A 16,796-nucleotide genomic window follows, 5' to 3' on the forward strand; every position below is an offset into this window, starting at 1 on the left:
CATATATTTAAAATAAAAATCTCAGAATCTTCCCAAGCAGTTGATCTGTTTTTAAAAAATTCCCCAAACATCTGAAAGGTTGCAATCCTATCCACCCTTAGGAGTAGGCTCCATTGACTAGCATTGTTAAAAGCATATACAGGCGGCCCTTGGTATCCGTGGGTTGGTGCCTGCGGATTTGAAAATCCACAGGTTCCAAACCTCTGGGCTGGGTCATCTGTAGTCTTCTGAACCTGACTGGAGCTTTGCCCCGGTTGGGTCTGGAGGACCTTCTGAGGGCCCAAAAGCATGACTTCCAGTTTTCAGCCAAAAACCAGAAGTCATACTTTTCAGCCTTCCAAAGACGTTCTGGAAGTTGGGGAGACTGCACAGCCTCCCCCAGTCCTCAGAAGGCCCACCAGATCTGATCAGAGTGCAGCTCTGTTTGGGTTCAGTGGGCTTGGGGACCCCCACCAATCCACGGATACTAAGGAAGAGATAGTCATACAAGTGATTACAGGTATAACCTAAGTATCAACAGATTTTTCTATCTCAAAGCTGGTAAGGGCCCTTTAAATTAAAGGAAAACAGTAGTTTAATAATGCCAGAGAGGGCAGCTGGCTGACAATCCATCAATCATTCTCTCTGCAGGCTTCACTCTTCCCTTCCCCCTGAGCACTTGAAAGAAGGCTAAATGGCAGCAATTATCACCTTCTCTGTTCTTTCCCCCTTGCTGGGGCTCCTGGTGAAGGGAGGGATTACTGCCTCCTAATGAAGCCTAAGTGCCTGGAGAGAGACTGATTGCCTCTGTGTGCATTTTAAAGGTAATCAAGGCTGTTTTTAAATCACCAGAAGAGAGTTTGTTTTTTAAATTGACTTGCTATAGTGCATTTTTTGCCATCCATCTGAGTTCTTGGAATGGAACCCTTGCGAATAACTCAGCCTGTATATTAAAAATAAATTGCGTATTGAAATGAATGAAGATCTACCTGAAATTGGCTTGCGACCCACCAACTGGGTCCCAACCCACAGTTTGAGGAAAAACTGCCTTAACTGATGTGAACCTCCCTGAAAAGCTTCTTCCACCTCCAGAATAAACAAATACAGCCCGTTGCACCTCAGTGGGCCCAATCCTATCCATCTTTCCAGTGCTGATGCAGCTGCAAGGTAAGGGAACAAGCATTTCCTTACCTTGAATAGGCCTCCATGACACGCCTCCCCACCTGCAGGCTGCAGGACTGCAGGAAAATGTGGCATTGGAAAGGAGGGAGCTTCCTCCGTGGTGCATCTGGGTATCTAGACCAGTAGCAGTTTGCATTGGTTTTCTGCCCCCTTCCTGCTACAGTCCCTTAAATCCTCTACAAAGCTGTTCTTGGGGACCTTTCACAATGGCATGTGGTGTGGTGTGGGGGGGCTGCAGTCAAGGTGAAACAGCACCTACAGGCGTCTGAGCAGCAATTTTCCATCTCATGGCATACAGTGGGCCCTCGATATTCATAGGGATCCATTCCAGGAACCCTTGAATTCTGTGGATAATGAAATCTGTGGGAGATGAGGGAAGGGCTCACTAGCATTTTCCTAGTGTAAAAGATCACTTTCCCAGTCATGGATATGTATTCCCCCAATGCAAGTAAGAGTGGAACCCTAGATGTTCTCCTTTCTTCCTCCCTTTGTGGGTACCTTCCTCTTTTCCTGCACCCCTCTTCTAATGTAGCAAACAATTATTCTACAGCCGTTATAAGAAATCATATTGCCACTATAATCCACAGGACTAACAATACTTGAATTTTTGATTTTATTTATGCTCACTAGTGTATAGAGTTGCTGTTATCTAATGAAGATGTACTAAAAGCATGAAATGCTGTTCTGTTACATGACACACAATGAAGTACTTAAAGGCACAGATGAATCTTAATGTAATGTTGGGTGAGAGCCTTCAAACAGAGAACAAGCATGTTCAGTTCTAGAGGCTTATAGAGTAGCTTACCTGAACAGTCGAAGTAGTGTTTCAAAGAGAGGAATTCTAGGAATTCTGTATGGGACTAAAGAATATTGTTATAACTTAGACTTGTTCAAAATGGATTACTCATACATCCTATTTTGATTTACTCTTGTTTCATACACACTGTATTTTGAAGCTTGTGACAAACCAGGAATCCCCAGGCACTCCGGCAGCACTTCTCAGAACGGAGACAGGCATGGTATCTATAAAGGCCAGGTCAGCCTTAGCCATAATTTCATATTATAAGAGAGTGTTGGATATGCCGGAAAATAGTCTTCCTAAACTCTGTTTGGCAGAGCAGTGGAGAAGAGGAGGTTGGGCTTCTTTAGTGCAAATGCTCCTAAAATCTAAAGCTCTTTCTACTGATATATTTGTCTTTTCTGAAATTAAACCAATGCTGAGGGAATGGATTTTTAAACTGGATAATGATCAGGATTTAGATTCAGTAAGATCTTTAATTTTTTCTCAGTTGTATCGTTTCCTGAAATTAAGTCACTCAAGAGCAAAATATTTATATTCACTTACCTTTGCCTCTTTGAGAAAGGCGTTCACCGAACTGCGTTTTCAGACCATGCCAACGGCAGTTCTAGATGGCAGATACTTGTCCATTCCCAGGCGTTTGAGATTTTGTATTTGTGGAGCAGGACAGATTGAGGATATTGCACATTACCTGCTTTTCTGCCAGCTCTATCCAAATCCTAGGGAAAGATTTCTGGAGCCTATTTCGGCTACCTTACAAGGGGAGAATCTATAAATGAAACTGTGCTGGTTACTTTCTGACTGTGACCCATCGGTCACTTATAGTGTAGTGTTGTTTTCTAAAGCTGCTAGAACTATTTGTGCCAACTACCTGGGGGAAATAGTGGTAGACTGTAAAGGAGATTCCTTAATATGATGGGTGTAGGTGCCTTGTATCTGATCTTGATTTTATTCCATCATTGTTTGTATTTTGATGTACACCTGGACTTATATATATTTTATTTCATTGTGATGGCTATTAGCTAATACAATAAACAATTTTGACTTTTTGACAAACCAGGAAAACAATAAGCTCATAAGTTAGCAAAAAGGAAAAAAAAATATGCAGGAAAGACTCGATTCCCCTGTCAAAAAAAGAAAAAGAATTTGCATGAGAAGGTACTGAACATCATAAAACCCTGGAGATGGTCATAATTAAGTACTGTTGAAATAGGCGAGACAAGTTGGTCATGACTAACTGACCAATGTCTCCTGAGCATAGGTGTATTAACTGTTTCTTTGTTAGGTTAAATATCCTATAATTGGCTTGAAGATAAAGCAAGAAGTGATGCAGAGTATTCACAATACTTAGTTCAGGTAAATAAAACTGAAATGTCAAGAAAACACACACATCTCCTGGTTGCTGCCTTCTAGACTGGGGAATCAAACATAAGACCTGCGGGCTGGATGCTGCCCCGGAAGCAATTTATCCAGCCCTTGTTATAATTGGGCTCTCCAGGTCTGATAATTGGAATCTCTAATATCTTGAAATTGTGAACAAGATTTGCACACTTTCTCTTCTGTCATTTGCAGCCAAATTAGTTTCTTTGTGAGAACAACATGTGTATTTCTGCCTATCGTATGCTTAATGATGTCACTTCCTGCCCTTAGCAAGCATCATGAATGCTGTTTGGCTCACTGTATGAAACGGGTTTGACACCCCTGTTCTAGACTCTTAAAGTGTTAAATAGCTTGGTATGTTTCTCTTGGTATAAAAACTTAATTCTGTAATTTTGTATTGGGTCCATTTAGTGTTAAGGATGAGGTTGCCTAATACTGTGTTTGATTTTAAATTTGTGATTTGCATACATGTATGTAGTCATAAGAACTTCGCTGAAGAGACCTGGCTTGTGGTGGTGGTAGTAGTTCTGTTCTCTCCCCCCCTCCCTTGAGTGGTGGTGCTCAAAATGTGTCTCACTTCAACTCGCTTTACCCTCAGCTGTTCAAACTCCTCTCAGCATGTCTTATATTGAGGGTGGAAAAGGCCTCTGAGGTTTGTGCACTGAGTGCCATGCCAGAGCCTTACACCTCATGCTCTACACCAGTGGTCTTCTAATTTTTTCTTGCCACTACCCAAATAAAGTTTGAGACTGGGGACCCACTGCTGATCCTGCCCCCTCCCGTGACCCAATCTGCCCACTCTCCTTCCTGTTGCCACCCACCCCATTTCCACCCATCTCTTGTGTCTTTGCAGCAACCTTGTGATGTAGAAGCCTGAGCAGGGCTGGCCTTTGGAATGGCAGGACAAAACAGGGAGACTAGGCTGTGCAGGATTATATCAAGAACTCAGTTTCGATAAGGCAGTGTCATTATGGGGTTGGATCCAAGCCCCCTCTTGCACAGGCTTGGAAAGGTTACCACAACCCCATCCCAAATGAGGCTTTGTGTCCCCATTGGGGTCATGACCCACAGGTTGAAGAACACTGATATACACCACACTGGCTTGTACATTGTCAGTTGGCCTCCTGTTTGACATGGGTCCAATATATTTCATGTTGAAAGGAGCCTCTTTATTTAAGAACAGCCTGCTCTTCTCATTGCTTCATGGAGGAGCATCTGCTGCAATGGCAAGAATGAGCACCTGTAAGCTTGCCCTGCTTGACATCCGTGGACACTTGCACGTGAGTTTTAGTGCAATATTTGTAGACTTTCTAGCTTCAGATACCCTTTTAGTGTGGATTTGTTTTCCCCAGGGCCTCTGTGCACTGCAGGAGATTCTATGTGCATGTCCTAGGGTGCACACCTGGAGTCCTGGCCTCTCTATTGCCAGAGAGCGCCACACATTCTTACACCCTGGTTGCAGGGCAAGATGAGTAGTGATGATTTGACCATGTGATCTTGGGCATATGAACTCCAGAAGTAAGACACAATGAGATCAGTTGGTCTTGCTCCTAGGAAGTTTGGGGGCCAGTACAGTTTGGCTGTACTTGTCGTAAGAGGCGACTAAACAGCCACCGGGTAGATGGGACTTGTTAGCCTGGGAAGGCAGCTCATCTGAGAGAAGGAAAACTCTGATCCCAAACCTCCACTGCCTTGTGGCTACATCCAGTTATGGAAAAGGCTTCAGGAGTCAACCTCGAGGCAAAATCCAGAGTCCCTGAGGCAGTTCATGGCTGAACACAGTCACGTTTAGGCAACTCCTGCGACGCCGCTGGAACCAACTGTATTGGCTTCTGCCTTTCCATTGGACCATTTCAGCTACGTGGAGAGGGGGGATTTGCTGCATGGGAAACAGTCTACCTTCCATACCTACTTTACCCAGGCTTCGTGCACTGGAGAGGGCACTCTGTTCCAGAACCACCATTCAGAGCGTGATACCATAGTCTTCTGAGACTGAAGGATGCCAGCATAGCTCCCAGGAAAATGTGTACAGATTTGGAGCCTTAGGGCGCAGTCCTAACCCCTTATGTCAGTGTTTTCCAGCACTGGCATAGCGGTGCCAATGGGACATGTGCTGCATCCTGCAGTTGGATGTCACTCATGGAGGCCTCGTCAAAGTAAGGGAATGTTTGTTCCCTTACCTCAGAGCTGCATTGCCCTTATGTCAGTGCTGGAAAGCACTGAAATAAGGGGTTAGGATTGCGCCCTAAGTTGCCTTTCAAGGAAATGTAGTCTCCCTTTACTGATTTTTTTTTCACCATGGAACTTCTGATCCTTGGAACTCTAAAGTTCTACTATAGCAAAACTATATTTTGAAATACCAGCCACTCAATAGCTAGCTGTGTTGATCCATTGCAAAATACCACAATGAGGTCTTAGCTGTACTTGGGGCAACTAAAGTCATAACTAGCAAGTAAGCTTTTGTTCTCTTAAAAGTTTCTTCAGCCTGTATTCTGAGCAATGCAACGGTGGGGCAGGGATAGAGAAAAGTTGGGCATGGTGTTGAGGCTCCAGAGATTGTAGTTTCTGCAGTCCCAAGGGTCTTGGGGTGAGTGAAGGAGGAGTTATTCAGATACAATTTGATTAGCCTCCCTAGGTGCTGAATAGGCCACAGGATGTATACAGGTCTCCTGGATCACAGACCATACCCATTCTTCTGTTCCTTGACTGTAAAATCTAATGGATTCTGCCTCCATCACCGAATTAGAGCATGTGGGTCCCTTGGGAGGTAGAAAGTGCTAGTAAAGATGAACCTGATAGTTTTTTATATTGACAGAAGCGGAGGGTAATTCTTGGCAGTGAACTAGTTACAGCATCAAAGACGAATTGGATCGTAATTCCTTGCACAGGAGTCAACATAATAGCTTCAATTATATCTGACTAAGATATTCTTTACCACTGATCATTGCTGAGGGGGGGGGTCTTTTCAGAAGTAAATGAGGAGTACAGGTTCAGTTACTGCCGTTTTTATTTGCTGTAGGGGAAGAAAGAAAATTGAGCCACAGTAACATGAGGAGTGAAACAGTGAAGATAGCATTTGTTGTGGATTCTTCTTTAAAGACAGCTGTGGGCGATTAAAGGGGAATGGTGTGCAATTGCCGGTCAGATGGCTGTGATTGGAAATGGGACAGTGCCATGCTCTGCTGCCTCCCGCTAGGAGAATTAACACTGGATAGTTAGGATGCCCTTTTAAATTGGCTCTGGAGGGAGCCTGGCTAAAAGGAATAGGAGGAATATGATTACAGGTTTTCAAATGGCAAATCTAATTTGAACATGTTAACAGTACCGTAACTAAACAGATGATCTTGGCAAGATGTGTAAGGCTCCCGTCGCTCTTCCTTGCTTCCTTTCTAGAGCGGTCAGTTGCAGCGGGAACGACGACGACACTTTTCTAGAGAGTACAGTCCTGTTTCAGATACTGGAAACCTCGCAGTCTGTGTCTGGTGAGCTACAAAGGCAGCCCAGGGAGCCTCAGTTCTGAGTCCAGGATAAACATTTGCAAAATAAATCTGCATACATTTGTATAACTTCTCAAGACTGAAGTTTTTGCAAATGACATAGTGACAGGTTAAAGGGTTTTTTACTGCCATTTTAAAACATTTTTTTCTGCCTTTCTTATAGCAAAAGGTAAAGGGAAAACAACTCTCAAAACATTAAGGAACAGGAAAAAGCAGAACAGAGCTGTCCTGTGGTGTTTTTGTTTTTTGTTTTTTTGTGGGACCTGGAAGCTTTCTGAGTTTCGTTCCAGAGCAAACTAAACTTTTTGGGGGATTTAATGGCACCTGTCAGAATCTCCATATACCACACTGTTTTCTCTGTGGGTATGCTTTGACAAACTGTATTCTAGTTTATTCTCTGACTTGGTCAACTTGTATGAAGCCAGGGTTACAACTGGCTGTCGCTGTGGAAGAGCAAGTCTACTTTTTGCAGCTTTATCTTAAAGTTTGTGCTAGAGGTGCCTTTTTATTTATTTATTTAGTAGAATTTATATTTATATAAATATAAATATATTTATATCCTGCCTTTCCACTCCAGAAAGGAGCACTCAAGGCAGCCTTTTGAAGTGTCGTTGCTTTTGTCAGTTACTAAAAAGCTAAGGGTGACAGAAGGATATGAATGGGGGTGGATGGAGTGCAAGCGCTGAATGGATAACCAAGAGCTCTGTGCAAGCTTCCTCCTTTGGAGAAGTCTTCCATTCCAGAAGCGAATAACCTGTACATGTCCTGACATTGATTCATCATACCCAGTGCTATTGATTCCAGATTACGAAACTGTATGGTGGGACTCCGAGTGCTACAAGAGATGAGACAATTTAGAGTTGAACTTTGACTGCAAGTCAGAGTTCCTATCTGCGAAGTAGGCTGTCTGCTCATCAGCATAATTCATTGCCTGGTCTTGCCCCCTTCCAGTCATCGTCCTCTTCTGAGTGGGTGATTCTGAAATGAATCTGCATCAGGGTGATGGGATCATTGTACAACTCTTGATGCACTGTCAGAATCGCCTACTTTCAGACATGCCTGGAACAGCAGCTCATGCAGGAACACAAGGGAGTGGCTTCCTGGGGACAGGTAGCTCTTTCTCATGCACCCCCAGAAGCTTACCTTTTGAGTGCATGTGCCTTCAACTTCTATTAGGGGAACAAAATGTGTCCTTTCTATTAGACGTTTTGGGGAGTGCAGGCAGACATTGTCCCTAGCAGTGGCTTTCTGAGATCTCATTCAAACAGCCATAGGTGATGCAATCCAGGAAGACCTTTTGAGCAGTCTGTCCTACCTGTTTTATGTGAACTTCATCCTTGGAGGTCTTCTGCAGGCAGCTGCTTGAGATTTCATTCAAGCGAGACTGTACTGGGGCCTCTCTCAGCACAAGGACAAGCTATAACCACTAAACTCTGACCACTGCTAGCATGTAGGTAGGGATTAGACTAGGTATGAAAGTGACAGGGCCTCTGCATGCTACACTTTTGGACAGGTACCAGCGACCCCTGCTCCTTATAAGAAAGGATGGTGGGTGCATTCTAATGTGCGAGAGAGAGAAGCAAGACTAAACCTTTGTAACTGAGTAGTATTTCCCAACTAACGACTTCGTTTTGGCTGAAAAAACGTCAAGGATATAGTGGAGGGGGAGTGACTTGTAGCTTTGGGATTTGTCTTGTAGAAGGAGCCGTGACCTTCTCAGCACTCAAGAGCTGCCTTTGAAACTTTTTTCAAAGGACCTTAGCTGAGAAGAAGCATCAGACTCAACAGGAGGCAAAATGAGAAATGTGCCTAGGGGCCTATCGTAATGTTTCAGCCATTGTCTTTCAGGGACTGCCTGAGAGACTGTATGTACCGTAATTCACGTTGCATTAAGGTGCAAGCCTATGCAGACATTACCTGGAGTAGGTAATGTTGAACTCTGTGGGACTTCTGTTTAAGTATGCGTGGTTTTTCCTCCTCTTGTTATAGGACCCAAGTGGGTTATTGCTATGGGGGGATATTATATCAGTCTCCTTCACAATTTACCATTACATTATTAAGTACCGTTTTCTCACTTCTTTTGCTTACTTAACAGTATCAAATATTGTCACAGTTCTGTCTCTTCATTTGGCTTGGGCACATCTTCACAATCAAACCTTGGGAGGAGAGCATCTGGCAGTTTCAAGCCACTACCTGCTGTATTTCCCTGCATGAGGTTGGGCTAGATGACCTTCAAGGTTCCTTACACCTCTAACATTTTATGAGTTATCATGTCAGTGTATTTGTTTTTGAAAACTGCTTTATTGGTTCCCAGCTGTTTGAAATATGGTAGGGAGGGTCCTGCCTAAGACAGGGTCTCCTTAGCAGTGTCATTAAGCCCTTGGAACTTGTCCCATATGAGGACTCTGTGGTTCCCCCCTCCCTTCACTGGCTTCTGGGCATTGAGTGAAAGCCAGTAGCGTAGCCAGAAGGGGGCGGCACAGTAAGTATTGAAGGTGCTGCAGTGCGCCATGTGAGTGGCCCCCTCACTCAGCGAGCACCTGCACATTGCCGTCACAGTCCCAGTGGCTCTGAAGGCAGGTGAGGGGTGCCGCTCACACAGCACATTGTGGCACCTTCAGTACTTACCGCGCCACCCCCTTTTGGCTACACTACTACTGAAGGCAGTTTCATTCCAAAGTATGTGTTGATTTTATGGGATCCCAGCTGTTTTGGGATGGGTTATTTTGTCAAGGTATTCTGCTGCTAGATTTTTGTGCTTGCTGGCTCTCTGCTGTGTTGCTCTCTCTCTCTCTCTCTCTCTCTCTCTCTCTCTCTGTGTTCAAATGCGTAGTTTGACTTGGCGTATTTTCTGGGTTGGCTTTGTTAGCTGCTATGTGGGGCCATCGTCCAAAAGGCAGTATGTTTATAAAGAAAATACTTTTCATATTTGGAAACTCATCCCTCTGTGCAAGATGTAGGTAGTGACATATAGGAAGGATGTTTGTGTGTGCATACATAGCATTTGTCTGCAAGAATATCCTGGTTAAGGATCCAGACCTCCCTCAAGGTGTCCTGTAAGCCAAAGCAGCCTCTTCTTTGTGGTCAGTGTTCGTAATGGCCATCCTGCGTGTGTTTGCGCTGAGGAGTCTGTTCCTGGCTGCCCTACATGTTTGTGTTGAGAGGTGTTCGATATTTCAAGCCTGTCCTGCAAAGAAAAGTACTTGGCGTATTTCTGACTTGTATTTTTTTGCCTCTTTCTCTTCTTTTCCAGGGAGTGGAGCAACAGCAGTGGTGCAGGCAGCCTATTGCAACCCGAAGAAAGAGAAAGTGGCCATTAAACGAATCAATCTTGAGAAATGTCAGACCAGTATGGATGAGCTCCTGGTAGGCAAATTCCATCAGTGTTCTTGCACAATTTTGACTCTGGTCTATAAATCATGATGTCTGTAGTATTGATGTTGGGCTCTTGCGTACTGGCATTTTGGGGGATTACAGGGGCAAGGAGAAGTTTCAAGACCATGTGACTGTGGGAAAAATTTGAAAGGGGGTCTACTATTAGACTTGGGTGAACATCTTGTGTGGTACTGATTTATTGACTTGCCTTATTTGGGGGGAAGGTGCTTCATCTTGGAAAGTGGGCAGAGAAACTTACCTCCTGACTGTCCTACTTTCCTTGCTGTTGTTAGGGTATCGGATTACTAACCTTTTAAAGCTTAGTTCAGCGTCAGTTATGAGAGAAGCCGTTCCAGTTCAAGGCAGTAAACATTTCATAACTGGTTCAGGATTCTTCTGGAACCAGTTCAGATGGGGCAGCTTTAAATATGAATCACATTGCTGTTTTGCAGAATAGAATGGAAATTTAACAGCTGAAAGCCTGTTATAACCCCCATATATTGTGAAAGATTCATTAAAAAAATCACCAGAACACTTCTAAATTTCCAACATGTTTTCAGTTTGCACTATTTCAGTATGGCCTACTACTACCAAAGGCATGATCTGATCAATACCAATACCATCTTCCGCTTGCCCACTCGCAAAAAGGTGTCCTGGATGCACCCACGCTCCAAGCACTGGCATCTTATTGATTATGTCATTGTGCGAAGGAAAGACAGACAGGATGTAAGGGTGACCAAGGCCATGCCGAGTGCTGAATACTGAACTGACCACAGACTTATCATCTCCAAATTAAGCCTTCACATCAAGCCAAAGAGACATCCGCAGGGAAACAAAGCTGTGATGAAAAAGATCAACATCAGTAAACTGAGGAATTCCATCGCATTAGCTTCATTAGCAGAAGAACTTGACAATCAACTCTCGGAGCTGCAATTAGAGGTAAATGCTGAGAAGGACTGGGAATGCTTCCGGGGCATCGTGCACTCTTCTGCACTAAAGATTCTTGGACCCTCATACAGGAAACAGCAGGACTGGTTTGATGATAACGATGAAGAGATCAGGGTGCTACTTGCTGAAAAGCACCGCCTTCACTGTGCTCATCAGAAGGACCCGTCGTCAACAACTAAGAAAAATACCTTCTGCGTTCGCAGGACCATACAGAGCAATCTCTGCAAGATGCAGGACTCATGGTTGAGTGCCAAAGCAGATGAAATCCAGAAGTTTGCTGATAGAAACAATGCCAAACGGTTCTATGAAGCTCTCAGATCCTTGTATGGACCTTGGCCCTCATGCAGCTCCCCTCTACTGGACTCAGATGGTGTAACTCTCATTACCAAGAAGACCCTGATTCTACAGTGTTGGGCTGAGCACTTTCAATCCGTACTGAACCATCCATTCTCCATCAATAACGAGGCGATTGATAGAATGCCCCAGGCGGATATCAACTACAGCCTGGATGTCCCGCCATCAGAAACTGAAACTCTGTAGGCCATTAGCTAGTTGTCCAGTGGCAAGCCCCCAGGATCTGACGCAATCCCAGCAGAAGTTTATAAAGATGGTGGTGCAGTGCTTGTCGATAAACTCACTCATCTGTTCCAGTCTTTCTGGAATCAAGGATCCATCCCTCAGGAACTGAAAGATGCGTCCATCGTACACCTCTACAACAGGAAAGGAAATAGATACGTCTGCGATAATTACAGAGGAATATCACTGCTCTCCATCGCAGGCAAGATCCTTGCACGAGTGTTGCTGAATTGCCTAATTGACCACCTGGAACAGCCTCTACTACCTGAGACACAGTGCGGCTTCCGTAAAGGGCGTGGCACTGTGGACATGATCTTTGCAGCCCGACAGCTCCAGAAGTGTCCGACAGAAGTGTCGAGCAGAATCTTGAACTGTACACCACCTTCGTGGATCTCACAAAGGCTTTTGACACTGTCAGTTGCGAAGGTCTGTGGCGCATCATGTTGTAGTTTGGTCGCCCTGACAAATTCATCCTGATGGTGCGTCAGTTCCACGACGGCATGATGGCTCGTGTTCTGGGTGACGGAGAAGCTTCAGAGGCCTTTCCCATCACAACTGGCCTCAAGCAAGTTGCTTGCTTGACCGACCCTGTTCAGTATAATGTTTTCAGCCTTGCTGTCAGATGCCTTTCAGAACAGTTCTTTGGGAGTCAGCCTGAGATACAGAACCGATGGGAAACTGTTTAACCTGCGTAGACTCCAGGCTGTCACCAAGATAAAGGAGACTGCGCTACGAGACCTTCTTTTTGCTGACGACTGTGCCCTGAATGCTGGATCAGAACAGGAAATGCAAGCCAGCATGGACAAATTTGAAGCAGTACGTGACAACTTCGGTTTCCTCATCAATGCAAAGAAAGCCGAAGTGATGCCCCAGCCAGCTCCGAAGGCCCAACAGGGAGAGCCCACCATCATAGTGAAGGGACAAAAGCTGCAAGCAGTTGACCAATTTACATACCTTGGCAGCACCCTCTCCCGCACAGTGACAATTGACATCAAGGTCAACTGCAGAATCGTCAAGGCAAGTTCTGCGTTCGGCAGACTGCGGAACAATGTGTGGAATCGCTGTGGAATAAGCCTAGCTACAAAGCTTAAAGTCTACCAAGCAGTTGTGCTAACTGCTGTATGCCACTGAGACTTGGACTGTATACAGGAGGCATGTGAGGCAACTGAACCACTTCCACACGACGTGTCACTGCAGATTCCTGAGGATCTGGTGGCAGGACAGGGTGCCAGATACAGAAGTCCTCTCCAGAGCAGGACTGCCGTCAGTTCACGCCTTGCTGATGAAAGCCCAGACACACTGGGCAGGTCATGTTGTAAGGATGCCAGACCACCGCATCCCTAAACAGCTCTTCTGTGGTGAGCTGTCTCAAGGAAAGCGATTGCATGGGGGACAAAAGTGATATAAAGACACACTGAAAGCCTCTCTCAAGTCCCTGGATATTGACACCACCACCTGGGAAATTCTGGCACAAGACTGATCAACATGGTGCACGCTGATCCACCAAGGCTGTCAGACATCTGAAACCAGAAGGACAACCATAGCACAAGAGAAGCGAGCACTCCGTAAAGCCAGAGCTGCAAATGCTGCAACAGTGGTGCCTAGACATGTCTGCCCGACGTGGCAGAACATTCCGTGCGCGTATTGGCCTTATTAGTCACCTGCGGACACACCGTGGACAGTCCACAACCCCTTAGATGTCAAGGTCTTCTTCGAAAATGATGGACAAACATCATCATTTGAGTATAGATTTTTTCACCCTTAAAGCAGCAAGTTCTGGCCCTTTATTAGGCAGAGGGCCTGCGAGAAACAGTGTGTCTAAAATCCTCCTAAACACAGTTTTGTTTACAATACTTTTAATGTCAAAATATATACAGCAATACCGTAACTTTCATCCGCTTGACTTTCATCACTTTTCTCTTTCAGTCGTTTTCAATTATAACCACATTTCAGATTTTGTCCATGTGCTTTCCTCTTTCGTCCGTTTTGTTGATGTTCTTATATTTGTTTTTACTTTTATTGCTGTTTATTTAGTTTTCTCACACATTTGCATTTGGAGTTTTTCACTTGCCAAAATCAATTTGCAAGCTAAATAAAGCGATGCTTTGACATTTAATTAATGCTCTGGTCTCTAACCAGACGAAACTGCAGGGTCCTGCTGTGTGCGTGTGTATGAATGAACAAACAGTAGTTCAGCTGAAAATAAAATCTACCAAATCATAGTGGCTCATAAAACAATTTACAACAAAACCACATGAAATTAAAAAGGAGCAGATTAAAAAAAAAAAACTCTGCTTCTGGAGGTGTGATAGGGAAAAGATTGTTTTTGATTGCCAGAGATTTAAGCCAACCTCCAAATTTTAATGGTTGTTTGCATCCTTCAGTCTCTGAAGACTATGGTATCACGTTCTGAATGGTGGTTCTGGAACAGAGTGTCCTCTCCAGTGTGCAAAGCCTGGGTAAAGTAGATATGGAGGATAGACTGTTACCCATGCAGCAAATCCCCCCTCTCCACGTCACTGAAATGGTCCAATGGAAAGGCAGAAGCCAATATGGTTGGTTCCAACGGTGTCACAGGAGTTGCCAGAACGTGACTGTGTTCAGCCATGAACTGCCTCAGGGACTGCGGCTCCAGATTTTGTCAAACAAATTCTATGTACATATAAAAAGTTGGGGAAATGCTGTTGTTGATTAGCAAGCAGTAAGTAAAGGTAACCTGAACATTTAATTTTCCTGAACCAGAACCCAAAACATTGATCAGGGGTTTATGTGGAACTTGAACTATTCCAGAACTTGGGGTGGAGGGAGAGGCATAGCTAGGTCATTTGACACCTGGGGCCCATAAATTTTTGTCACCCCATATGACTTAATTAATTATTAATATTATTAATTATTATTATCAGGTGTGCTCCCTGGGGCATTTGGTGGGGCCGCTGTGAGATACAGGAAGCTGGACTAGATGGGCCTATGGCCTGATCCAGTGGGGCTCTTCTTATGTTCTTAACTACAATTCCCAGTAAGCCTTGCAGGTCTCTTGTTATCTGGTGTGCTCCCTGGGGCATTTGGTGGGCCGCTGTGAGATACAGGAAGCTGGACTAGATGGGCCTATGCCCTGATCCAGTGGGGCTGCTCTTAGGTTCTTAACTACAATTCCCAGGAAGCCTTGCAGGTCTCTTGTTATCTGGTGTGCTCCCTGGGGCATTTGGTGGGCTGCTGTGAGATACAGGAAGCTGGACTAGATGGGCCTATGGCCTGATCCAGTGGGGCTGTTCTTATGTTCTTAACTACAATTCCCAGGAAGCCTTGCAGGTCTCTTGTTGTCTGGTGTGCTCCCTGGGGCATTTGGTGGGCCGCTGTGAGATACAGGAAACTGGACTAGATGGGCCTATGCCCTGATCCAGTGGGGCTGTTCTTATGTTCTCATGATGTGGCACGATGAGCTCCAGGATGTGAAAACTGTGTACTGGGAAAGCCCTCCTGCCTGCCGTGACCCCCTTGAAGCCACACAGTTTTCACAAGCTGGAAATCGTCGTACCACACCATGCCTCAAACCAGTCAGGGCAACACCCTGGCAAGTGGCCCCTTTTTTGTGGGAGCATCTCAGGCTTCCGAACCTGGAAGTAACGGGCAATGTCATTGTCAGTCACTTCTGTAAGCTGCACACCACAAATACAGCATGTGCATGTGTGTCGCGGGTCCCAACAATTTGGGAACTACTGATCTCTTTCCCTGTTGGCTTAAATGTCATGATAAGCTTGTTACTGAAAATTGCTGCAGTACAAGATTTTTCTTCTCATGGTATACTAACCTCTACAGCAGCCATTTTCAACCACTATACTGTAGCACACTGGTTTGCTACGATTGGTCTACAGGTGTGCCACAGAAATTTGGGGGAAGGTCATTTATTAGTAGGGCCAATGGGGGACGTGAGCCCCCCACTGGCAGCATGGTGTGCCTTGTCAATTGCCCTGCCTTGACATCTTAGTGCCATGAGATGAAAAAGGTTGAAAATTGCTGATCTACGGATTTCTTGATGGTCTTTGCATCTTGTGATGCCACTTCCAGTTTCCACAATTCTCAGCTGAGTTCTGTGACTGTTTATAGGGCAACTATCTGTAGTAACAAAGTGTCTGTTCCTCTTCCCCCGCTGATGGAATAAGGGGACTGATAGTCTTTTACTACACACAGTTTCCCTGAAAACAGAGCCACAGAACCTGAAACAGATTTTCCACGATTTTCAGCTTCTATGCTCCAAACCCCCGTGGCACACCTGAGGGCCTTTCTTGGCACACCAATGTGCGCAGCACAGTGGTTGAAAATAACTTTTGGATTCCAGCATTATCCTGTTAGAACCTGGAAGATAGGAATTTTCCACCCTTCTTGGTCCTCCTTCCGACTAACTTCTCTCCCCCTGATTCTGAATTGAAGAAATTCTTTTCATTCTTAAATTTTTAATGTTTAGTGTCCTGTTCTTGTTTCATTTAATAACAGCTGCTTATAGTTTTGTTCTCGGATTTTATTATCATGTTCCCGGTTCTTGCTGTACTGGTGGTTTCTCTGCTGTGGCTTCCCTTTGTGTGCTACTTTGGGTATGTGTTGACTGAAAGGTGGGATAGAAATATAGCTGGTGACAGCCTGAGTGCTAATGAATTCTTACAGTTTTAGAAAAGTACTTCAACATTCCCCCAACAACTTTAGAACTAAGGAACTTGGAAAAAGGAAAAATGCAAGGACAGTTGAGAGGACGGAGGCTCTTTTACAGCCCAGCTATTCATGTGCGGCCCCCGTACGCCATGTGAGAGCTGTTATCCTTGCAGCAACTGTGCTGATCAAGGGGAGAATCCAAGCCTGGTTGCCAGCTTGTAACACATTCCATTCTGTCTCTAGGCAACAAAATCCTAGCTTTTGTGTCGCATCAAAAGCTCTGGCCTTTCCACCTCTGAGAATGGGGGTGCAGGAATAGAGATTAGAGGAGGCAGGGGGCAGCGACCAAACCAACCTGTGAGCAATTTCGACAAACGTTCACGTTGCTGAACTTTGTGGAAGCATGAACGAGTCTG

General features: G+C 44.9%; 1 protein-coding gene across 1 annotated transcript in view; it reads left to right on the top strand.

Annotated features, from left to right (window-relative positions):
* Positions 1–16,796, top strand: part of OXSR1 (oxidative stress responsive kinase 1) — an 82,802-nt gene that overhangs the window by 9,174 nt on the left and 56,832 nt on the right. The window contains exon 2 of the mRNA XM_066627678.1: positions 10,091–10,203. Within this exon, the coding sequence (XP_066483775.1) occupies positions 10,091–10,203 (113 nt within the window). The remainder of the gene's footprint in view (positions 1–10,090; positions 10,204–16,796) is intronic.

This window comes from Tiliqua scincoides, chromosome 5 (assembly GCF_035046505.1).
Source record: "Tiliqua scincoides isolate rTilSci1 chromosome 5, rTilSci1.hap2, whole genome shotgun sequence".
NCBI lineage: Eukaryota > Metazoa > Chordata > Lepidosauria > Squamata > Scincidae > Tiliqua > Tiliqua scincoides.